The sequence below is a fragment of the Myotis myotis genome, unplaced genomic scaffold, assembly GCF_014108235.1.
Source record: "Myotis myotis isolate mMyoMyo1 unplaced genomic scaffold, mMyoMyo1.p scaffold_m19_p_7, whole genome shotgun sequence".
Classification (NCBI taxonomy): domain Eukaryota; kingdom Metazoa; phylum Chordata; class Mammalia; order Chiroptera; family Vespertilionidae; genus Myotis; species Myotis myotis.
The window spans coordinates 53187999-53214174 of record NW_023416379.1 but is presented as its reverse complement, the minus strand read 5'-3'; the positions used below and the strand labels follow the sequence as shown (position 1 = coordinate 53214174).

Here is a 26176-nt window from a genome sequence, read left to right as displayed (position 1 = left end):
CACAGGCATCAGCAGGAAAGCATATGACTTCCTTGTTGGGCATTATTGTCAAGAGGCTGTTCAAGATGGGGGAGACTGTAGAATGATGCCATAGTCGCATGGGTAAAGTGACCCAGTTAGCCACCACAAATGAGATCTTTAATAGACAGTGAACATCTCTGGATGCGGACAACCCATACTGAGATACCAAATATCATTTATCTGTAAACTAAACATGTTTTATAGCCTAATAAAGTACCAGGAATAAGGAATGAGACTTTAAGAAATAAACTATGTTTTCTACAATATAAAAAGCATATAACATTTCCCTTGTTCTTTGTATCAATTTTGAGCTACTGTAGAAATAGTTCAAAATCATATAAAAATAGAACCTAAGATTTATATCTAAACTACTATATAAAGTACTTCATTTTGCTGTATAAAATAGCAAAATATATCTCTGGTATAGTGATTGTATTTCTAATACTTAAAGGTAAACATTTATCAACAATTTAATGCAGCAAATAATTACATGGTTCACTAGACTTTTATATATACCGTTAAAGAATATGTGCTTTCATCAGCTGCACTGTCATTAACTTCCTATGTGCAACTTAAAATTCTTACTACTTCTCTTTAATATGTCTACCTTTACATTCTTTCCCAGAAAGGCCCCATCCTACTTCAGCCTAGTGAGTCACACTCCTCTTCTCACAGGGTATACACATATGCCTAAAGTATATGTGGACATGTATGTGCCCTCAGAGTCCCTAGGCTAAGACCAGGAATTCTAAGAACATGCCAAAAAATAAAAATAAATAAATAAGGCAATCTATAAAAATATGGAAAGAAATGAAAATCCTTGTGAATAAAGAAATAGAATATATGCATATTTCTCTTCTTTTTTAATATAACTTATAGCATATTTTCCATTGTTTTCTGTTGTTGTTTTATTAAATTTAATGGGATGACACTGGTTCACAAAACCATACAGGCCTCAACAAAACATATGCGCACCGTATCGTGCACCCATTGCCCAAAGCAAAGTTTCTTTCCGCCCCCATTTCCCCCCATTGCCCACCTCCACTGACCCCCATCCCATTCCCTTTCCCTCTGGCTGTCACCACATTGTTGTCTATGCTATGTGTTAAATATATGTGGATTTTTTGCTTAATCACTTCATCTTCTTTCATCCAGTCCCCTAACCCTTCTCCCCGATAGTAGCTGTCAGTCTGTTCCATGTATCCATGCCTCTGTTTCTATTTTGTCTGTCAGTTTAACTTGTTCATTAGATTCCACATATAAGTGTCGAAAGAATATATGCACCCCTATGTTCATTGCAGCATTATTTACAATAGCCAAGATCTGGAAACAGCCCAAGTGCCCATCAGAACATGAGTGGATAAAAAAGCTATGATACATTTATACAATGGAATACTACTCAGCTGTAAAATGAATAAATAAATAAAAATGAATCTTTTTTAATTGGCCTTCAAACTAGAAACTCAAAATTATTATTTAAGAAATTGCTTCTTCTTGTTACTATTTTGTATACTTTATTTTAAGTATGTATATTCAGTTAAACACTGAACAACTCATTATCCCTGCACTGTGTTTGATGGATCTAATTACATAAAAGGAAAAGGCTAATAGAGCTATACTAATAAAGTCCTAAAATCAAAATTATCTTCAAAAATTTAAAGGTATGCAGAAATGAAATGTCTATAAGAAAGTATGCATTTTTCCACAGTTATAAACTATTTAAAACCACATAAAAAATGTCTTCCCTCATAAAAATGATATGTACTTCCATGACAAAGGCTTTATCATTCATAATATCACTATTTACCATTCCCATTAGCAATGGAGGCCTGTGGAAGAGGCAGGAGTCGGGTGAAGGGGGCCAGTGGGGGGTGGAGGGGACATCTCTAATACTTTCAACAATAAAGATAAATTTATTTAAAAATTCATAATAAAAAGAAGGCTCTCTAGAGCAATAACCTGTCAACTATGGCTACTATCCCATGTTTGGTGTTACTCGTTTTCCCCTTTAGACCAACTCTGCTGTAAAAGGTGCTTTCCTTCTGTATTCAGCAACCAAAAAGAATTTCAAGAGAAACTAAGAACAAAGAAATAACAGTAAGAACTGAAACGGAGGGAAAATGAGACTAATAATAAAAATTCTAAATATTAGGACTTCTTTTTTAAAAATCATATTGTTTAAAAAGGGGGTTAAATAAGCTGAGTATAAAGAAAAAAAGGAAGAGCATCACGGTTCTCTAATGAAAACTACATTGAAAGTTGTTCAATATAACTGCTTCAGACCCCTAAAGAACAATTCTTATAATTATCCACTGCCAAATATTTCTAAAAAGTACTGATTCTGACTAATGAAACTATACTAAGACACATTTTCTTCAGTGCTGAACTTTGAATTAAGACAGCACAAGCTGTCAAATTCGTTTTTAAAAAACAAATGCAAACTGAAACAATTTGGCTTCTGCCCAAATTTACACTCTATTTATAATTTAGAAAATATTTCCGCAAGAGTACATAGCTGCAATTAGCAGATTTCCACCAAGGGTGTGGCCCACGTTAAGTGTCAACGTTATCCTTATTCTACCAACTGGGCAGAGCACAGAAGTGTACAGGCTCCTGTAAGCAACCCTATCATATGTCTGCTGTCAAAAGAGGCACAAAAGGCAAGCAGTGAACTGTGAGAAGATGACAGCAGTTGAAGTCTACCAACAGCCCCATGCCAAGAAGGCATTATGCAAAATATTAGTGAAAAAAGAATAACTCTATATTTGTTTTTTCTATAATATATTTATATATTGAGAAGAAAAAGGCTCAATAGTGCTGGAATAATCCCTAATATTATATCCAAGAAGAAATACCAAATTGAGTGGACATGAATAGAAGCAGGTAAAATACAACAAAAACTTCTTCTATCATCTACCTTATGAGATTGTATTAGAAAGGAAATTAAAACATAATTGTATAAGTTGCTATATTTTCCGTATTATTCTATCATATCATAACCATTCCTCTTCCCAAAAATAACTTCATGGTGCATCTTTATTGTCAAATAGTATGCAGCAGCTAAAAAATAATGTTGCAAATCCCTATGCATTGACATGGAAATATTTCTAAGCCACACTGTTAAATAAAAAAAAAACAACTATCCCAGAATATTTAGTATGATGCATTTTAAGTGTCCAAACAACAAAAATAAAGAAAACTTTCCATATATATATATATATATATATATATATATATACACACACACACATATATATGTAACTGATTAGTTTAAAATAGACTATGTACTAAAAACTGTTGATTTCAAAAGGCCTGACAAGTTATTTTCACTCTTATGTAACTCTACACAGATTACAGCTTTTTAAAAAACATAATAGCTATCAATCAAAAACTATTATGAGAAACAAGAAAACAACCTAGTTTAAGTTTCCATCACTGAGAATCTTACTAAAGAGAAGAAGACCTGGTAACTGTACATGTTTATCCAAAAGAGTACTATATTCAAGAAATTTCGGGGAAAATCAAGACAATTCGGCAGAAAAATATCATTCATATTCCTCTCCCAAGCTGAATTAGGATATTATAAGTGTTATTTTAAAAATGTTACCTTTCTTGAAGTATAAATGTCAAAAAATGGCTTGTTTCTGACACTAAATGGTTCCTGTGTTTTGTCAATGAGCCCAGTCTTCATTTTTTCATGTCGTGGATTTATTATTTCTCGTTCTATACACTGAAGACGAACATTAAAATCACAATCTCCAACTGGTTGTGCCTGAATTAAATGAGACAGTTATTTAAATTTTAACTCTAAAAACTATTTTTTCAGCATAACTATCAAGGCTTTCACTTTGTACATAGTAGTTTATGTAAACTGCATCCTTTGGAGTTCTCCAATATAGAGCCTGCACAACCCCACTTGCCAGCCCTGAAAATTAATTTGACTAATGATGGAAGCATATCTAAACATACACACACACAGTTATTTCAAAATTATAAATGTATAAAATAGTAAGGGTATAAATCTATTAACCACTGATCCAAAATTTTCACATCTGAATTAAAGTATTAATATACTCACTAATTGTTTTTATTATTTATATATTTATATGCATAGCCCATGGACAGGGGCAATAGGGTAGTGAAGACCTGGGGAGAGGGGGAAGGTATGGGTTAGGAGAAAGGGGGATGGGGGTGGGGGGGAAGTTGGAGCTATTTGTAATACTATCAACAATAAAAAATATATTTGAAAAAAATTTTTTTAAAAAACTTCTGTGGCTCAATGGATACTAATATGGAAAATATATTGTTTGCCACATTTATATCCAAGAAAGAATTAAAACAGAGAAAAGATAACTAGTTCCTATACATTGTGAAGAGCATGACTGGCAACCAAATAGAAAAATTAAAAGAACAGACCATTGGAACCTATAATAAAATCACAAAAATCCAAACAAGTAAAAGCAAACATAAAAAACGCTTTACTTTGCCCTAGCCGGTTTGGCTCAGTGGATAGAGCGTCGGCCTGCAGACTGAAGGGTCCCAGGTTCGATTCCGGTCAAGGGCATGTACCTTGCACATCCCCAGTAGCGGGTGTGCAGGAGGCAGCTGATCGATGTTTCTCTCTCATCAATGTTTCTAACCAGCTCCCTTCCTCTCCGTAAAAAATCAATAAAATATATTTTTTAAAAAGATGAATCCTTAAAAAAAAATTACTACTTCATTAGTAATTAGGAAAAATCAAATTAAAAGCAAGATATCATTTCACACATAGCCATTTGGCAAAAATTAGGTAAGTATTACCAACTGTGATAAATTGGTATAACTACTTCTGAAAGGAATTTAGCAAGGCAGCTAATAAAGCTTAATTAAGTTGCTAAATTAATTAGAATCTCAATGTTGTAGGAAATGAGGGACTGGACTTCTTAAACACTTCCCAAGTGACCACATCCCAAGAATGAGAACTGTCCTAGAGAAACTATGACACAAGTGCAAAAGAAAAGAATTTATAAAACTATTCAATACAATAATTAAACAGCAAAATATGGAAGCACATATGTTAATCAAGAGGAAAAAAGATAAATTCCATACATTTCTACAATATAATAATTAAGGGTAATTAAAGTGAATGAACCAAACCTACATGCATTAACACCAATAAATCTATACAAAATAATGTGGAGCAAATGTTGTGCACTACAGTACAGTACTATGACATTTATGTAACACTAGAAACCCTACAAAAGAACACTACATATATTTTACAGACATACATTGATAGTAAAGGTATCACAAACACTCATGGGGATAATAAACACCAAATTCAGGGTAAAGGCTGTTGCTTCTGGGTAAGAGGGTCAAGGATAAGAAGACAGAGGTGTATACAAGAAACTTCTGCTATTATACATATAACTAGTGGCCCAGTGCACAAAATTCATGCACTCGGGGGGTTCCCTCAGCCCAGTCTGCACCCTCTCCCAGTCCAGGAGTCCTGAGTGCTGCCTGCCACCGCTGCTGCACTTGCCAGCGGTGAACTGGGCTTCTGGCGCACTGACCACCAGGGAGCAGCTCCTGCATTGAGCATCTGCTCCTGGTGGTCAGTGCACGTCACAGCAACCAGTTATTCTGCTGTTTGGTCAATTTGCATATTAGTCTTTTATTATATAGGATGATTTATTTATTATTAAAAGGGGAGTGGAATAAAAAAGACAAAGCTAAGCTTCAACAAATCTACTGGTAGTAGGTATATAGTATTCCTTATATTATTCTCTATACTTTTACGTATGCCGAAAATTTACTTTTTCTTTTAAGAATTAGAAGGCTATTGTCTAAGACAAAGTTCCCAGGCTAAGAAATGAACCTGCACTGAATGTATTTTAAAGCAGAGCTCAATATCAAGAGGCAAAGGAGATAGCACTCCACCATTCACGAAGAAACAAAGCCACACCCACCCTTTGTCTTGTTAGGGGCCAATGAACATCATTCCAAGATCTGTGATATGAGTAAGTCAATTTTGGAAAGCATTACTTTTGAGGAATACAGTAGCCACAAACAGAACAAGACTAAAACTTGATGGCTTCTGACCTTGAGTTTCCTAGGTTTGAAATAGTTTGAAATATACGTAATTCAACAAGTGAGATATATACACATTGAAAATTTCCTGGAGAAAATAAGTCATCTGGATTAATATAAAATCTTGAATCTTAATACTGCCATTTAAAATATACAACCCCACCCCCCAAAAAAGGTTTTTTTAACTTTTATTATAAATCCTCAAAATCTTAAAACTTAACACTTTTAATTCCAGAATTTTTAACTGCTTACAGTCTGGTTGGAATACTAAATGATTATGCAATCTGAATAATATATTTCTAGAAAATAATTATACCTTTTCATAGATGTACACTATTGAAAGAATTTCTTCCATTTACAGAATTCATCTTGTACTATCTAAATAATTTCAACACTGAATTAAACATTAACAGGCAATTTGATTATTGGCTAGTCTAAAACTGTAGTAAATGGGTAAAAATATAATTTCACTTTTTTATATCTATTCACAAAAGAAGATTTATATTTTGTTTTTAGGTTTACTTAATAACATTTTACAATATACTATCTTGTATTACCACAGTTAAACTGCTTATCTTTAGTCACTTGAAATAACTAAATAATCTAAAGACAAATGTGCAAAGTATTAGGCAGTAAGGGAAAGAAAAATGTACAAGCATTGACAAAAAAAAATCAAATGAGTAACTTGAAAGTGTCACAATTTTTCTTTCCTACTCTAAGGCAATAATACTTTTTATTTGTTAAAAACATCTATTATCTCAGTGACAATCCATTTAGAAATTATAAAAGGTACTTACATTGAATTTAATTATGTCGTAAATCAAATATCTAGGTACGGCTTGTCCATTTACTTTATCAATAATCATTTCCTTAAAAGAGAAAAAAAGAAAAGTTTCTTCATTCTTTAACAACAATTTGTTTAATTTCACTGAAATGTAATAGAGACACAGAAAGTACATAAACCATCAAAATACAACCTAATGAAATTTCAAATGAACACACTTATAATACCCAGATTAAATCAATATTCTCAGCACCCCAAAAATTCCTATCATGAATTCATTCTGTATAAAATAAAGTGATATTACAATATATGCTCATTATATTTTTATATTTGAATTACTATGCTATGTTTTATGTTTGAATTTACTAAGCAACTATTAGGATAAAAAAAGATGACAAATTTTAAATGCCAAATATCAGGAACATTTAAAAAATAATTTGTTAAATCATTATTGCTTTATATTTTGCTATGTACCAATTACTTTAATCATAAAATCTGTAGATATAAATGGTACCCTTATAATAGATACAATCCCCATACTACACATGTGGTCTTTCTTGGTTCCACATGCCTCTACTATCATCAAAGGGAACAGGAAAAAAGAACATGATACCACATATCACAGCCATTAAACGAAAATAATGTAAATTCTGCCCTCTCACAGAAAAGAGATAAAGGACACTAAAGAATGATTATAGGTATATAATGTAGTATTTTATAAAATTTTAACTTTTAATAATAGGTTTGACCTAAAATTACTTTACTTTCCTCATATTCTTCCTAGGAAATTAAATGGGTTTTTTAAAATAATTTCATGCCCTGACCGATTTAGCTCAGTGGATAGAGAGTTGACCTGCGGACTGAAAGGTCCCAGGTTAGATTCCAGTCAAGGGCATGTACCCTGGTTGTGGGCACATCCCCAGTAGATGGTGTGCAGGAGGTAGCTGATCGATGTTTCTCTCTCATCGATGTTTCTAACTCTCTATCCCTCTCCCTTCCTCTCTGTAAAAAATTAATAAAATATATTTAAAAAAACATTTTAAAACAATTTCATGACACAAAATCCACATATAACCATCTAAAATTACAAAGAACACACTGATTTAAGACAAATATATTTTAAGAAACTATTAAAATTAACTTCTTTCTCAAATATGTGTTTTGTTTAGCACAGACACTTATTGTCTTGAACACAACTCTTTTTTTATCTTTATACTAGAGGCCTGGCGCACAAAATTCGTACAAAGAGGGGGTCCCTCAGCTTGGTCTGCACCGTGTCCAATCCGGGACCCCTAGGGGGATGTCCGGCTGCCGGTTTAGGCCTGCAGGATGGGGCCTAAACCGGCAGTCAGACATCCCTCTCGCAATCCGGAACTGCTGCCTCCTAACTGCCCTCCCCTGCTGGCCTAGTCATCCCTAACCACTCTACCTGTGTGCCTGATCTCCCCTAACTGCCTCTGCCTGCCGACCTGATCACCTTTAACCGCCCACCCCTGCCAGCCTGATCGCCCCTAACCGCCCTCCCCTGCCAGCCTCATCACCCCTAACTGCCCTCCTGCCAGCCTCATCACCCCTAACCGCCCTCCCCTGCCAGCCTCATCACCCCTAACTGCCCTCCCCTGCCAGCCTCATCACCCCTAACCGCCCTCCCCTGCCAGCCTCATCACCCCTAACTGCCCTCCCCTGCCAGCCTTATCACCCTAACTGCCCTCCTGCCAGCCTCATCACCCCTAACCGCCCTCCCCTGCCAGCCTCATCACCCCTAACTGCCCTCCCCTGCCAGCCTTATCACCCTAACTGCCCTCCCATGCCAGCTTGATCGCAAAATATCAGGTCTATCTGGTCTAAAGCATATTACCCTTTTATTAGTATAGATAGTACTTTATTATTTGAGATTATGCTTGACATAAATTATATCACTTTCATTCTTTTAAACTGTTCACTGAAATATTTTAATTTAAATACATGTATCTAAGAATTTTATGAGCCAATGAGGCGGTATCAGTAATAGGTTTCAATTAATTATTCTTTACAAAACTGGGTGGACAGAAATTAAGTGGCACTCCAAGTTCAGACAGCAGATATCACAGAATTTCCCTCCCAAATTACCTGACAAAATGAGCAAAAACATACTTTTCTTTAAACATTAAAAAAGGCAAAAAATAAAATGTATTATCAGCAAACAAAACAAATAAAAAGGAATGAACAAATGAATAAGCTTTAAAATTGACAGCCACAGAAATTACCAAGATTCTGGTAAAACAAAAAGGCACAGCAGGGTTCAGCTCCAAGCTCGACTTGTAAAATGACAGTCTTAGTAATTATCACTATTATACTCAAATATAGAAAGATACAAACACAGTGGTTATTCTTGTCTTCTTTTTTCTACCTCTTCTAATGTGTAGAGTAATAAAAATAGCAGACTATTTCTGCTCCCAGACTTCATGCTGAATTGAAGAAATAATCTGAGCATTACTGGAATAAAATATGGTTCCCGACTAGCCAAAGAAAATATTCACCAAGGTTTTTAAAAGAGAACAGAACCCAGATATTCTAACAAAGACCCAATACCAAGAATGATTCTTTCCAAGGAGTCCCTCAACACAATGTACTCTTCACCACAGCTGCCATTGTCATAAGCTACAGAAAAGTAAGTAGACATAAAATAGATAAGCTTAAAACTTAGTTAATCGGAAACCGTGTACACTGTTGGTGGGATTGTAAAATGCTGCAGCCACTATGGAGAACAGTATGGTAGTTCCCTCAAAAAGTTAACCAGAGAACTATCATATGATCCAGTGATCCCACTTCTGGGTATATATCCAAAAGAACTGAAAGCAGGGTCTTGAAGAGATATTTACACACCCATATTTATAGCACCACTATTCCAGTAGCTAAGAGGCAGAAGCACCCCAAATGTCAGACAGATAAATAAATGTAGTATATATATAATGGGATAGATACTACTGAGCCTTGAAAAGGAAGGAAATTATCACCAGCTATAACATGGATAAACCTTGAGGACATTAAGCTAAATGAACTAAGCCAGTCACAAAAAGACAAATACTGTATGATTTCAGTTATATGAGGTATCTAAAGAAGTTAAAGTAGTTAAATTCATACAAATTAAAAAATAGAATGGTGCCCTGGTCGGTTTGGCTCAGTGGATGGAGAGTCGGCCTGTGGACTGAAGGGTCCCAGGTTCGATTCCGATAAAGGGCATGTACCTGGGTTGCGGGCACATCCCCAGTGGGAGATGTGCAGGAGGCAGCTGATTGATGTTTCTCTCTCATCGATGTTTCTAACTCTCTATCTCTCTCCCTTCCTCTCTGTAAAAAATCAATAAAACATATTTAAAAAAAAAAAATAGTAGAATGGTGGTTGCCATGGGATTATGGGAAGCTATTTCACTGGTAGAAAGTTTCAAATTTACATGACAAAAAAGTTCCTGAAAAGAGCCTTACAACTGTTCCAACTTATTCTTAAGGAGAGTTTCTGGAATTTGATGCAGGAAGGGGGGATCCAAGGAGGAGCCCATCTAGGTGATGAAAATATTCTGGAATTAGTATTACAGTCACACAATCTTTTTTAAAATATATTTTTATACATTTCAGAGAGGAAGGGAAAGGAAGAGATAGAAACATCAATGATGAGAGTCACTGGCTGCCTCCTGCGTACCTGCCACTGGGGATCGAGCCCACATGATCTGAAATCAAACACTGACCTCCTGGTTCATAGGTCGCTGCTCAATCACTGAGCCATGCCAGCCAGGCACAATCTTTTGAATATACTGAATTTAATTATACTTTAATTTTAAAAAGTAAAACTAAATTTTTTATCCTAAAATCAGTTCTTCAGAATAAAGAAAAATGATGGAATCCCAGATATACAGCACATATTAAATGTCAGTAGAGCCCTAGCTGGTTTGGTCAGTGGACAGAGTGTCAGCCTGCAGACTGAAGGGTTCCGGGTTTGATTCCGGCCAAGGGCACATGCCTGGGATGCGGGCTTGATCCCCAGTAGGGGGTATGCACGAGGCAGCCGATCAATGATTCTCTCTCATCATTGATGTTTCTATCTCTCTCTCCCTCTCCCTTCCTCTCTGAAATCAATAAAAATGTATTTTAAAAAATGTCAGTACATACATGTTGGTTATACATGTTTTATTAATATAGGTACAACAAAATTACTAAAAGAAAGTACATCAAAATGTTAAAATGTAATCTATTTGTGATAGTTGAACTTTTCTACTTTATAATGTACTGACTTACTAAAAACTTTTAAATGAGCATGCATATTCCTTTATAAAAAATTAACAGTTGAAAAGACATGCCATTTCCCCAGGATTCTTGCAATTAACTTTAATCTTTAACTATCATATCCTCCTCTTAACCTCAATGTAAAATTGACTGAATTTCACTGATTTATGTCAAGTGAATTAATGCTGTATTTCTGAACTCCTATTTTCCATATTTTGTAGGTCAAAGAACATCATTCAGAGAACAAAACAAAAGCTTTCCTACTCACATCTGACAGCCAGACAATTAGATAGTTTGAGTTATTCTTGGATTTGAAATTTTACAAAGACAATTTGCAAATAAAAATGTGGAAGAAACAGGAAACTACAGAGGACTGTTTTAATTAACTGGAAAAAACAAGTATGGCAACTACTAATCTGGTCCAAGCAAACTGACATCATGAATCACATTGCTGTTTTAAAACCTCACAAGAGTCTATTATGCTGCTCTCAGTTATCCAAGTTTGGGGTGAAAATAAATAGTATTGCTAAGTTAAATCTGCAGATGGTTAAACATCTAATTTTTAAGCATTATTTCCTACCTGGAATGTCCTAAGCCTATGTCCAACATAAATCTCCCTATAAAAATCTTTCCATATCTAATGCCAATTCCTCTATAAAATATCTTTAATTCCTAACTAACTAAATTCAATGTATTTCTCTTCTAAACCATCACAGGACTTGTTTTAAATACCAATCTTCAGGTTATCGTTTTATCCATTACCAATCATTCTCCACCCCTACCCAACAAAGTAAACCGTCTCAAGAGTGAGACCTTCTCCTCAACCCTCTGAGTAATGTCTTCACTCTGGCACAGCAACTTGAACATGATAGGCACTCAAAAAATATTAGTTCAATTATAAATTATACTAAATGTTTGCAAATGCTATAACTCAAGAGTCTTTTTCCCTTTTATTAGTTACAATGCTAAAAGAAACTGTATCTTAAATAAACAAAAACTAAAATGTTCTTGCTGTTCCTCTAAACTAACTATCAGGGCTGCCGCATTAGCCGTGCAGTATATGTGCAGCACAGCCCCAGGAGTGCCAGTCACAACAACTACAAGAATGGCACACCCTGGGGATGTGCAATGAGCAATACTTTCAACCTTATGCAGTGGCTCTGTCAACAACAAAGGGGTGTGTGTGCGTGTGCGCACGCACGCGTGCGCACACACACACGTTACAAAAGTTTATTATATACATACTAGAGGCCCGGTGCACGAAATTCATGCACAGGGGTGGGGTTGGGAGGGGTCCCTCAAGCCAGCATGCAACGACGCAAGCTTTCTGTGCCCGGCCTGGCCAGAGGCCCTCCGCAGCCGGTCGCAGAACACTTGCCTCGTCATCGCAGTGATGAAGCAAGCATTCCATCAGGCCGCTCATGCTGCCCGGCTCTCAGCAGCCGCTCCCCCCCGGGACTGGTAGACTCCAGCGGGGCTGAGAGGACTGGGTGTCGCCATCTTGTGGCTATGGGCGCCGCCATCTTTGTGACAGAGTGACAGTTATTTTGCATATTATCCTTTTACTAGATAGGATGTGTATGTCACTTTTATTACAAAATGATATTTTACTACACACCCTGTAACAGTAATGAAGATATACTAGTAGCTCCACAGGATACACACAGTATAGTTAACTCTGTTTTGTGACTCTATAGTTACTCTTTGCTCAGTCTCCATCCAACTATACTACCTTCTTACCAACTTTGTAATCTTTAGTACCTAGTTCACAGTCATCCTGGTCTCTTACCATCTCTCATTATGATCCACCTACCATTTCTTTGATTTCGCTTCCACTGCTATGGTTCACACAACCTCCACCTCTCACTCTCTCTAGGTCACATCCTGAACCTTCTCATCACTCAAAACTATACCTCAGACTAACTCAAACATGCTATTCTCCAATCACAGTGAGATAGAATAATGCACACTCCAATATTTAGTTGGCAAATAAACAAGAACAAGGGATGGGAGCAATAAGTATTCAGGTCACTTTGAAAGTGGTATTCCCTCTGTTAAACTAATAAATATATATATTTATATATGTGATTTTCATTAGGGTAATTCCATCATTGAGAGTTTAAGTGAACATTTCCAAGCCTCTCTCTATTGTCCCAATATCTGTCCATTTAAACCAGAAATAGAAGAGCAAATTTTATCAGAAGACAGGAAGAATTCTCACGTAAATTCCAGAGAATATTAGCCAGACACAATTCAATCTGGCTCGTGAAAAGATTCAACTCCCATTTGACCCAGTGATACGACTTCTAGGAATATATCCTAAGAAACCAGAAACACCAATCAGAAAGGATATATGTGCCCCTATGATGTTCACTGCAGCACAATTTACAATAGCTAAGATTTGGAAGCAGCTTAAGTGCCCATCAGAGGATGAGTGGACTAAAAAACTGTGGTACATCTACACAATGGAATACTACACTGCTGTAAAAAGGAACTCCTACCTTTTGCAATAGCATGGATGGACCTGGAGAGCATTATGCTAAGCGAAATAAGTCAGAGAAAGATAAATATCACATGATCTCACTCATTTGTGGACTATAATGAACAACATAAACTGATGAACACAAATAGATCCAGAGACAGAGAAGCATCAATCAGACCATCAAACCTCAGAGGGAAGGTAGGAAGGGTGGGGGTAAGGGGGAGAGATCAACCTAAGGACTTGTATGCATGCATATAAGCCTAACCAATGGACATAGACAGCAGGGGGGTGAGGGCATGAGTGGGGGAGGGGCGGGGAGAGAAGAGGAGGGCAAAGGGGGGATAAGGACACATATATAATACCTTAACACGTTAAGTGCCCAGTCAGTCACCGGTGACTGACACCATACTTTCCGTCCGGAAGACAAAACAGGCTGGGTGCTTAACGTGTTAATCAATAAAAATAGCCCTGGCTGATTTGGCTCAGTGGATAGAGCGTGGGCCTGCAAACTGAAAGATCTCAGGTTCGATTCCGGTCAAGGGCACATGCCCAGGTTGTGGGTTCGATCCCCAGTGGGGGACTTGCAGCCGATCCATGATTCTCTCTCATCATGGATGTTTCTATATCTCTTTCCTCTTCCTTCCTCTCTGAAATCAATAAAAATATATTTTAAAAAAATAAAATAAAATAAAAAAATCTAAATGGCAAACTTCAAAATAGTCAGAAGATTGAAGGTACTTGGGTTGTCAGACATTAAATTGTATGTTAAAGTCACAGTATTTAAACCAATATAAAACTACCACTAGAAGATCAAAATTTAATGAAATGGAAAAATGAATCAGGAAAGAAACAATGACATATAAAGGAACCCCTCATACAAAAAAAAAGGATATATCCAATTAAAAAGGAAAAACTGATTAGCTGAATGACACTAAGGCAACAGTTTAGACATCTGGAAATAAATAAAATTAAACTCCTATTTTATTCCTTTTACCAAAATGTATCTCAGATAGATCAAATATTATTTTAAAAACTATATAAATTAAAACCATAAAATTACTGGGGAAAAATACAGATATTATAAAATTCTGAAGTAAAAATATCTTTCTACCCTGGCCAGTGTAGCTCAGGGATTAGAGTGTCGGCCTGCACACCAAAGGGTCATGGGTTCGATTCCCAATCAAGGGCACATACCTGGGTTGCAGGTTTGATCCCTGGTTGGGGGTGCATGAAGGAGGCAACCAATCAATGTGTTTCTCTTACCTCTCTCTCTCTCTCTCTCACTCTCGGTCCCTCTCTCCCTTACCCTCTCCCCCACTCCTCCTATGCTCCCTCCCTTCCACACTCCCTGAAAAGCAATGGAAAAAAAGTATCCTCTGGTGAGGATTAACAAAATTAAATAAATAAAAGCATCTTTCTTAAAATGACACATATTAAAAATCAAGGGGTTTATAATTTTTCCTACATAACTTTAAATTTATGCCACAAAAAATATCAGGAAAAGTAAAAAAAAAAAATTTCAAAATGTTCATGAATATCCCCTATAACAAAAAATTCTCATAAATCAGTATGAAAAAAATATGAATACCCAACAGGAAAATACATAAGGATTTGAATGGTCAACTCACAGAAGAAATGCAATAATTCATAAAGAAGTGAAAAAATGATAACCCCCTTAACTATTCACATAAGTGCATATTAAAAGAGATAAACCATTCATTTTACGATGTGCCAGACACTATGATCAGCATTTTATAAATTATCCAACTTAGAATCTTCACAATAGCATCAAGAACCAAGTACTGTTATTAGCCTCACTTCACTATAGATGAGGAAACTGAGAAAATTATATAAGGTCCCTCATGTAATAACTGATGGAGCCAATAAGGCACTGTCAGAGTTAGGGCTCATAACCACTATGTTACACTATCCCTTAAAATGGAAAGGTCATTCTTTCCTTCACCAAACATTAAATTTTCAAAACTCGGTGTTTAAGACAATGTACAGATCCTTTACATATGGTTGTTAGAACTGTACATGTGTTCAAACTTTCTGCATTATATACACATCAATATTTAAAACTAGAGGCCTGTTTTCTTGGGATATATTCCTAGAAGTGAGATCACTGGGTCAAATGGGAGTTCCATTTTTAGTTTTTTGAGGAAACTCCATACTGGTCTCTACAGTGGCTGCACCAGTCTGCATTCCCACCAGCAGTGCACTAGGGTTCCTTTTTCTCCACATCCTCACCAGCACGTCTGTTGATTTGTTGATGATAGCCATTCTGACAGGTGTGAGATGGTACCTCACTGTCATTTTGATTTGCATCTCTCTGATGATTAGTGACTTTGAGCATGTTTTCATATGTCTCTTGGCCTTATGTCCTCTTTCGAAAAGTATCTATTTAAGTCCATTGCCCATTTTTTGATTGGGTTGTTTATCTTCCTTTTGTTAAGTTGTATGAGTTCCCTGTAAATTCACCACTTAGATTTTGCTCTCTCTTTAGCTTTTGGGTAAACAGGCTATTTGAGAAGTTAGCTCGATTAGTATTTACACTTTATGTGCAAAACTATACACCAATAAGATTATATTTTTCTCTGCAGAGTAATCTCTGATAGGCTTGTTTCCAGTCCTTTCTGTTTGCTGTTTGGTTGTGGGGTTTATCTTCTTGTCATACCTTCACTACCTTTCCTTGGAGGGAAAGGGGGCTCTACATCTTTCTTATAGCTTCCTACAATTTCAAATATCAGTTTTTACAATTTCTTAACTTTCTTCAATGTTGAACCAGAATTTACTGGGACTGGAAGGAATCAACTCCCTGAAAAACTGACACACATTCTGTTTAAGAATCCATGCTGTGAATTGCTATCAGTAGTATGAATATGTTACATCCCTCAGGGGCAGACATAAGGTTGAACACTCTGGCACAAAGAAAAGTCTAGAACAATATTCATCAAAATGGTAACAGAAGTTACTGCAATGATATGAGTTCAGATCATTTCTACCAGCTTTTGGTAATTTTTTATATTATTTTAATTTTTATTTACAATGAATCAATATTTTTAGAATTGGGAAAAAGAAAGCTATTTGCATGAAATAAAGTAACAACATTTTTAACCAAGTAATTTTATGATCATTAAATATAGATTTTTCTGAAATGGAAAAATTCTTATCACCTTTCAAAATTAAAATGTAAAAGTACAGTGATTGCTTTAAAAAGCAGAGTTTCTTAAAAAAAACAAGAACTAGTAGTCGATATAGCCAAAGAACCAAAGGAGAGTTTGCAGCTCTGTGCAACCGTAAAAGACACACTCAGGGGGAAGACTCAGTGAGCACCAAAGCACCATTGAAGCAAGTCTAGCCCCAGAGGGGTGTCTCCAGCACAGAAGTTCTCCCACTGCAGACACAGCTGATTCTCACAGCCAATTGGCCTGGAGGTCAATTCCTCACAGTGATAACTACAACAATCAAGGCTTAATTACAACAAGACTGTGCACAAAGCCCACAAGGGGATGCACCAAGAGTGTCTACCTCAGGTAATTGGGACACTTAGCACAGAAAGGAACTCTATCGACACAGCGAAGCATAAAAAATGCCAAGACAAAGAAACAGGACACAAACGACAGAATCGGAGGAAAGCAAACTGCTGGATATAGAGTTCAAAACTACACTTTTAAGGTCTTTAAAGAACTGTCTAGAAGCCGCCGATAAACTTAATAAGGCCCTCAAAAAGACTGGTGAGACCGCCGATAAATGTAGTGAGATCCTCAAGAAATCTAATGAGACCCTCGATGTTGTGATAAAGGGCCAACTAGAAATTAAGCATACTCTGACTGAAATAAAGAACATTATACAGACTCTCAACAACAGACCAGAGGATCGCAAGAATCAAGTCAAAGATTTGAAATACGAAGAAACAAAAAACACCCAACCGGAAAAGCAAAATGAAAAAAGAATCCAAAAATACGAAGATAGTGTAAGGAGCCTCTGGGACAGCTTCAAGCGTACCAGCATCCGAATTATAGGGGTGCCAGAAGATGAGAGAGAGCAAGATATTAAAAACCTATTTGAAGAAATAATGACAGAAAATTTCCCCTCCCTGGTCAAAGAAATAGACTTACAAGTCCAGGGAGCACAGAGAACCCCAAACAAAAGGAATCCAAAGAGGACCACACCAAGACACATCATAATTAAAATGCCAAGAGCAAAAGAGAGAATCCTAAAAGCAGCAAGAGAAAGAAAATCAGTTACCTACAAGGGAGTACCCATACGACTGTCAGCTGATTTCTCAACAGAAACTTTGCAGGCCAGAAGGGAGTGGAAGAAATATTCAAAGTGATGAATACCAAGAACCTATAACCATGACTACTTTATCCAGCAAAACTATCATTCAGAAGTGAAGGCCAGATAAAGAGCTTCACAGATAAGAAAAAGCTAAAGGAGTTCATCACCACCAAACCAGTATTATATGAAATGCTGAAAGGTATCTTTTAAGAAGAGGAAGAAGAAGAAAAAGGTAAAGATACAAATTATGAACAACAAATACACATCTATTAACAAGTGAATCTAAAAATCAAGGGAATAAATAATCTGATGAACAGTATGAACTGGCGATTGTAATAGAATCAGGGACATAGAAAGGGAATGGACTATTCTTGGGGGCGGGGGGGTAGGGGTGTGGGGTGAGGGAAGAGATTGGACAATAATCGTGCACCTATGGATGAGGACAGTGGGTGGGGAGTGAGGGCGGAGGGTGGGGTGGGAACTGGGTGGAGGGGAGTTATGGTGGGAAAAAAGAGTAACTAATGTAATAATCTGAACAATAAAGATTTAATTTAAAAAAAAAGAACAACAGAAATCATTAACAAAAAAACAAAAAAAAGAAAGAAAGAAGAACCAAAGGAAAATTTATTAAGTGGTATCACATAATTAAGATTCAACTGATAAGTAAAATAATAAAATAAAAGTAGTATTTTTCAACAAAATGTCTTTCAATCATGAAGAACAAAAAAAAATTTAAGACTTAACTTCATTCACTTACTCTCATACCCAAATAAGAGGAAAATAGAACTTAGCATCCTAATAAAAACTAGATTCAATTCTCTATATGCCAGTTATACCTCAATTTAAAAAAACTTTTAAAAAACTAGATTTTATTAGTTACTATTTAATTAATAAAAATACACTTTTACTTATAAGAGAGAAAAATGGCAATATTTAATTTCTTTAAATGATATAATATGACTTACCCCATCCAACAGAGTATTTGATAAATGTATACGGAGATCTTTACGAAATGGGAATTCCAGATTTGAAACATGGAACACTGAATTATCTCTATCAATCATAAAAACTTCATTTGTGCCATCAATCAACATCATATACCTGTAAATAAAACATAAAAGGTAACATTACCAGCATAATTCAAGAATAGGTTCATAAGAAATAATAGTTAAATTGTTTTTCCTTGGGCTTATTTCCTTTCCTTATAGCTGCATGAAATAATGTTCACTAGATTTCTCCTTATCCCCCATCATTCAGATTAAAGTACCACAAATAACATATTTTCTTCTTTTTTAAAAAAAATGGTTTCCTATAAAAAACACATGGTATAGAGAAATCAAGCTTTTTTAATAGTTTATTTACTTTTTATGTTTTTATTTATTTCAGAGAGAGGAAGGGAGAGGGAGAGAGAGAAATATCAATGAGGAAAGAGAATCATTAATCGGCCGCCTCCTGCACGCCCCCTACTGGGGATGGAGCCTGCAACCTGGGCATGTGCCCTAACTGGGAATTGAACCATGACCTCTTGGTTCATGGATCAAAGCTCTGGCTGGGTGAGAAATCAAAGCTTTTAATAGAGACAATGTGACCTTATGAACCATCTTAGGAGAGAATAGTTCTCTAATTTTTATTAGATCTTAAACATCAAAGTTTACAGAACACACAAACACATATATATGCAACTAATTGCACTTTATGTATTACTCTTTCCCCTTTGTAGTGCAAAAAAAGAAAGTAAGTGATTTGCAAATGGCCAGACCTCTCAAACTATCCAATGCTCTACCACACTAGTTAGCAAAACAGCCCCTCTCCTTGAATCAAAATTTCAATATAGCCATTTCAGGTACAATTCTTATGTATTACTATCAAATTAAAATATGTTTAAACTCAAGCTCATGAGAATTCTATTAGCCCTTTTCTTCTCTTTAAATTCAATCAATATATGAGGGAATTTGTGCATCTTTCTTCAAATGACCAAGTTTATCATAAGTGATTCCCACCAGTGGATCATCAAGAATGAAGCTCTACTTCATTTCATATATAAAAAATAAATTCCAGATGGGTTCAAGCTCAAGAAATTACAGACTGATAGGCAAGGCTACCAAATATATAATGGCAAGACTTGGGGGGGGGGGGGGGGGATTGGAGATCATATCCGGATACCAAACTCTTCAAAGAATGAGAGAAAATGACAGCAAGAAACTAGTAAATTTAAAGGCACAGGCTTCAAGGTAACAGAATCATTTTGTTAAGTTGTTTTTCTTTGTTATTAAATGAAAGAGTACAAGGAGAATAATCTGGAGGAATCGCTGAGAATGGAAAAGAGTGCTAATAGGACTGTCCAATCTCCTACCCACAGGGTATGTCCAGGAAAAACAAAACAAAAAAGGGCAACAACTGAAAGAGCTGAATCAAGTTAATGCCAAGGAATAGAACATTAAATGAAGAGATGGAAGCTAACATAGTACATGACCCTCATACAAGGTAATTTGTATCCCATAAACAAGTGTTCTACAGAGCAAATAGACGTTTTGGCTAAGTGAAGAGAAATGAGACAGCTGACTATAGTAAAAGAAGTGTGCGACAACAGGTTGAAGAGCAACAAGGGAGACTGAAAGGGCCACATTTTGGGAATGGATTGGAAGCATGCTGTTACAATGTTTTCAAAATAATTAGTCCCAGCAGGTCCCTGGGGAGGAGGTGGAGAACTCAGGCCCTTGCTCCATATTGAAAACAGCTGTAGCCCTGGTAGATCTGGATTGTGGCGACTCAGATTTGACTAGGAAAAATAAAATAGAATCAGCCTCAGTCTGTTCTAAGTCTGCATCTGACAGACTCCTAGACCAACTGCCAGGTCTCGCAGACAACAGGTATACTCAGTTCCCAAAACCCTCCTGCACATGCTTTTCCAACACAGCAATTCTGGATGGATAGGGAGAATCTAGGTTCTTTAAAGAAGTTATCCTTGCCTTGGATTGTGTTTCAAAAGAACTTAAATCAACATAAGGAAAGGTCAAATAAAAAGCAATTGTGATATATTCTGCAATAATGGTATTGAAGACACAATCCATCATATTAAGGACCTAGACCAGCATCTTGCAAAGCTCAGTATTTACTTTAAAAAGCATGTCAGGCCCTGACCAGTTTGGCTCATTGGATAGAGTGTCAGCCTGTGGACTCAAGGGTCCCAGGTTCGATTCCGGTCAAGGGCATGTACCTTGGTTGCGGGCACATCCCCAGTAGGGAGTGTGCAGGAAGCAGCTGAATCGATGTTTCTCTCTCATCGATGTTTCTAACTCTCTCTCTCTCTCTCTCCCCTTCTCCCTTCCTCTCTGTAAAAAATCAATAAAATATATTTTTAAAAAAAAAAGCATGTCATGGCAAAATAAATTAGGGAAATACTTTATCTTTCTTTAAGAAAGTGAAGATAAGGAATACTTAAGGTTATGAAAAAAAAAACATATAATAAGTGGTTTATCTTATTTGGCCCAGTTTTTACTAAACTTAATCCTGATATATTAATATTTAGCAGAGTAATTGTTCTATATTCACAATTTGAGGAAAGCTGATTTATACTGAAAACTTTAGAATTCAGAAAAAAAGAAGTGGTTTGTCTCTTCTGATCATATGATGATGACAGAACTTATATTTCCCTTTTCACTGGGTGACCAGAAGCTCAGAATTAAATAAAATATTCAAACAGAACGCACATTAAATCCCAGGGTGCTGGGATATTTGCTTTACCTGCCATACTTGTTTATTTTCTATTCAGATTTTGACACACTTATTTGACATATATGTGATATCAATTAAGAGAAAAATACTGTAACTAGTTTGCTAAGTAGTTAGAGCGTCAGCCTGCAGACCAAAGGTCCCAGGTTCTATTCTGGTCAAGGGCATATACCCTGGTTGCAGGCCAGATACCCAGTCAAGGTGTGTGTAGGAGGCAACCAATGGATGTGTCTCACATCGAGGTTTCTCTCTGTGTCTCCACCCCTCCTTTCCTTTCTCTCTCTCTCTCTCTCTCTCTCTCTCTCTCTCTCTCTCTCTCTCTCATAAAACAAAATAAACAAAAAATGTAAAAAATATCCTTGGGTGAATATTAACCAAAAAGAAATAAAGAAAATGCTGTATTTATATACTTACACAAAAGCAGATTAAAAGGCCAAGGAAGAAAGACCTTTAGTAGATAACATTCTCTATAAAGGATTGCTCATGGGAAACACTGCTTGCACCTACAGAAATACTAGAGAAATTATCTAGCAGCTGATATTTAGGATTCTTCTGCACATACAAATTTTCAAGCTTTAGAACACGTTTCTGGGATATGATATATAATTTGAACTCCAGTCTTTCCAAAACATGTGTTCTTTTGTTATATGATACCCACAAAAAGTAAGGATCTATTCCATATTACAGAAGAAAGGTAAAAATGTGGAAATATTTCCACATCACTTTACGTCTCTAACCACGGCCAGATTCTTTAAAAAGAGGCAACTATCCCATATACTGTCAGATGCTGGCTTAGTATATAACTATACCTTCAGTTGATAGAATCACGAGTATAATATAATTTCTTATTAATTAGGAAATTACCTCAACTGCAAATTCAATATTCATAATTACTAAGTTGTTTGTATTATATCCATCTCATTGAAAGATCAAAATTAATTTAATAGAAGTTTCACTGAATTAGAAAACGATTCACTTTTTATATTAAAGTACATATACCAAGGAGCTATATAAATATATAAATTACAGAAAAGACCAATATATAAACTGCTTTACTTTAAAATGCTTGTTTTCCAGCTTTAACTAGAAACAATCTTTCAGGGAAATCACTGAGATGTGAGACATCTAATCAAGTAAAACCACCAAATACACATTAATGAAACTTAGCAAGTACATAATTAAAGAAGAGAAGAATTATTTTAAAATATTGGTGACTAATAGCATCTGAGTCCTAATTCACATTCCTAATAATAGTAGTCTGAAAATAAAATATAATTTAAAGATCTTAAATTTAAGTTTATCACCAATGCAGACCAAACTTCACCATTAATTACATTTCTAGGAATTTATCTTACACTCTATGAAAACAAAGATCTTATCAATTTTATTCTTTCCCACAGACCACGTGCCTTGCATATTCTATTTGAACACACACAGGCACCCATAAATACTTGTTAAGCAAAGCTACATGTATAAAGATATTCATCACAGCATTTTATAACAGTGAAAAATGAAAACTGAAATGTCCATCATTCGGTAGATCAGTTAAATAAATACTACATAGCCATGTAAAAGCATAAGCATTTTTAAATAATAATAAATATGTTCATTAATATGTAGAGAGACTCACAGAATATTAAATGAAGAAAAAGCAACTTAAAAACTGGAATACATAATATGATTACAGAGAATAAGGAGATAAAACTTTGCATATTACAGTAAAGAAGACAGAAAAGCCTATACCAAAGTGTTAAGAACTGTCATCTCTATATGGAATTACCAATATTTACTTTCCTCATATATTTTTTTATATTTTCAGAAATTTTATAAATCAGGGCAAACTGTTTTTACAAGCCAGAGGGAAGAGAGATTAAAGCTACAGGATAAAAAGAAATAGAAATACAGTCTAATCAGAGTCCAAAAACATTTCTTTTTGGAATATGGCAATAGAAGAGAAGATGGGATGCTAAGTCTTGTTCATCATACCACAACAGCTTCAAAATTAGCAGGTATTTCTCCTCTCCTATTATAGTGTCCATACTAGAGCTTTATAGCAGAAATAAAAATAGAAAAGTTTATCATTTAAATTGATTCATTTCACCACCATCTTTATCCATTTGTAGTAACTCCTATCAAACTCACTATTGGGTTTTCTTTGAAAATGGTTAATCAATTTTTAAAGCATTTATAAAGATCCAACCAGGTATCAGGCAGTGGTAGATACTAGGGACATAACAGTGGACAGCACAGACTCCTCATGTAACATCATGCACTTTATACCCATAGCAAGAAAACAAGACATTAACCAATAATCCCAAGCACGGTAAGTATTAAAAAGGTGAAGTACAAGGTGCTATGGGAGCATTCAAAAGGTAGAACCTGTCACGGTTTGGAGATCGGAAAAGACCCCAGAGGGATTCTCACATACTGATGATAACAGCAGGTTATTACCGCTTATTTAACAACTCTGCACCACGCCACTACTGTACAATAATTTACCTAAGCCTTACCAACAAGCTCACCATGTAGATAAAATTATTATCCCCATTTTCCAGAAAAGGAAACTGAAACACATTAAGTAACTTCCCAATGTCATAAAGCTGGTAAAATAACAAAGCTGATATTAAAACCTAGACAACAGCCTACTTCTATACAGCCTTTGACATCATTATGCAAGAATTAGCCAAGCAACCACTGTGGAGAAGAGGGTAAGAGGAAGGGGGTGGGGGGATATTAATGATAACCAGTCCTTGGTACACAATCTACCAGGTATAAAATGTGCATACTCTGGCAACTTAAAAAATTTCAGAATACTGAAGCATAAAGAAAAGGGAAATGGCATGGCTTTAGACTAGAGTAGTAGTCAAGGACTTAGGAAGTAATGAACACTTTTATTTTACGTTATCCTAGAAAATGGAGGGGAAAAACACAAAAAACTTGTACGTGACAAATAGAAACCATAATAGGTAATTCAAACACAGAAGATTTAATACAGGAAAACTGGTTACATAGATATATGAAAGCTGAAAAGGTAAAAAGGGAAGGTTTGGTAATCAAGAGATAAATAATTGCAGGAAGGGCGAGGGGAACAAAATGAAAAAGGTGTACTATCAGAAGCTAGAAGCCTGCAGGAAGGGCACTGTGGAGCTATGCCTGGAAGGGGGGGTAAGGGGGGGGGAGTCCATGGAGCTGGGTACTCAAACCTCTAAGGACAGGAGACCTGCAATTCAAGCTTGAATCTATGGGAGAGGAACACAAGGGAGGATGCTCAAACTGCTAAGCGGACACAGTCCAGTGGGTAAGGAAATGATGCAAATGGCACTTTATCTACCTAGAATGCACCACTCAGAAACTGATACCTCTGAGAAGCAGCAGCAAGGCTGGTGATGGGAATGCCAAAAGAAGCTGGAGAATGAAATAATAGTTGTCAGTGGCTGCTGAAGGTATAAAGAAACTAGAAACAAGAGAAGTCCCTTCTCTCACCTCCCAATTTCCTGTCGGTGCTCCTAACGATAAAATCAAACAGAAAGCAAGCTGGCAATGGAGTTGGAGAACTGTAATTTGCAGAGTCCCAGTCCTCCATCACAATTTAAAAGGATGTACTGGAGCTGAGAAACAGTAGGTAAATAAACGGCAGACGACTGAAAGGTATTTAGCAAACTTAACAGTATAATCTGACCTGCATTTTTAAAAGTTCACTTCCACATAGGGTAGAACCAATCTGTAGACCAAAGAAATTGTGAGGCTTCTATAGCACATCATGTGGGACTAAAGTGGCAACAGTAACTTAGAAGCAAGTGGATAAATTGAAGACATTTACGAAGCAGACTAGCAGGACAATATGCTATTGATTAGATATGGGGCTGAGGGAATAGGAGTAATCAAGGATGACTTCCAAGCTTCTGGCATGAGGAACGGGCATTTGATTTACTAAGCATTTATGGAGCATTTAAGGAGGAAGGAGCTCAGTTTAGTTTGGGAAAATAACAGGCACCATGTATTGGATATGGATATGGATAATTTCATTTTCACATTGGAAACCAAAAGGTCCAGATTTTCTCTATCCCTGTCCTTAGCAGGTTGAAAATAAGCTCAGGATTAAGCCAATCAAATGCTCCTTTCTCAAAACTTTTGGCTTGAGTGACTGACAGAGAGGCAAAGATAGCTGAAAAATTATTCCGAGAAATAGCAAAGGCATTATCAGCAAGTGGCAATGGCGGCTTTCTACTCAAAATGCCGGACCTTGACGCTGGTCCTTGCTGCCTGGCTTTGATTCCTACCCATTTTCTGAGACTGGTTCTCCTTAGAGCCTTCCAATTTATTCCTTCGCTTAAATTAGCCAAAGTTGATTTCTGCTTATATTAATGTAATGCTAATGGGTATGCTGGGTTTTATTTTTATTTTTACCCATTATATATACAGCTTAATTCAAGTAAGCGAAATGTGCCTATGCCATAACTTCACTGTTACGTTCCCCAAGATATCCTCAATACCAAGGGTTACATGATACTAGCTCTTTCGAAAATATCTTCATACTAAGAGACA

At 36.1% G+C, this 26176-nt stretch overlaps 1 protein-coding gene across 6 annotated transcripts in view; it reads right to left on the bottom strand.

Annotated features, from left to right (window-relative positions):
• The window catches only part of RNGTT (RNA guanylyltransferase and 5'-phosphatase), a 247124-nt gene that overhangs the window by 134048 nt on the left and 86900 nt on the right, over positions 1 to 26176 (bottom strand). For all 6 annotated transcript variants that reach the window (XM_036316268.1, XM_036316270.1, XM_036316267.1 and 3 more), the window contains 3 exons: positions 18865 to 19000; positions 6888 to 6959; positions 3629 to 3793 (listed from right to left, as the gene is read on the bottom strand). In XM_036316268.1, the coding sequence (XP_036172161.1) occupies positions 3629 to 3793; positions 6888 to 6959; positions 18865 to 19000 (373 nt within the window). The remainder of the gene's footprint in view (positions 1 to 3628; positions 3794 to 6887; positions 6960 to 18864; positions 19001 to 26176) is intronic.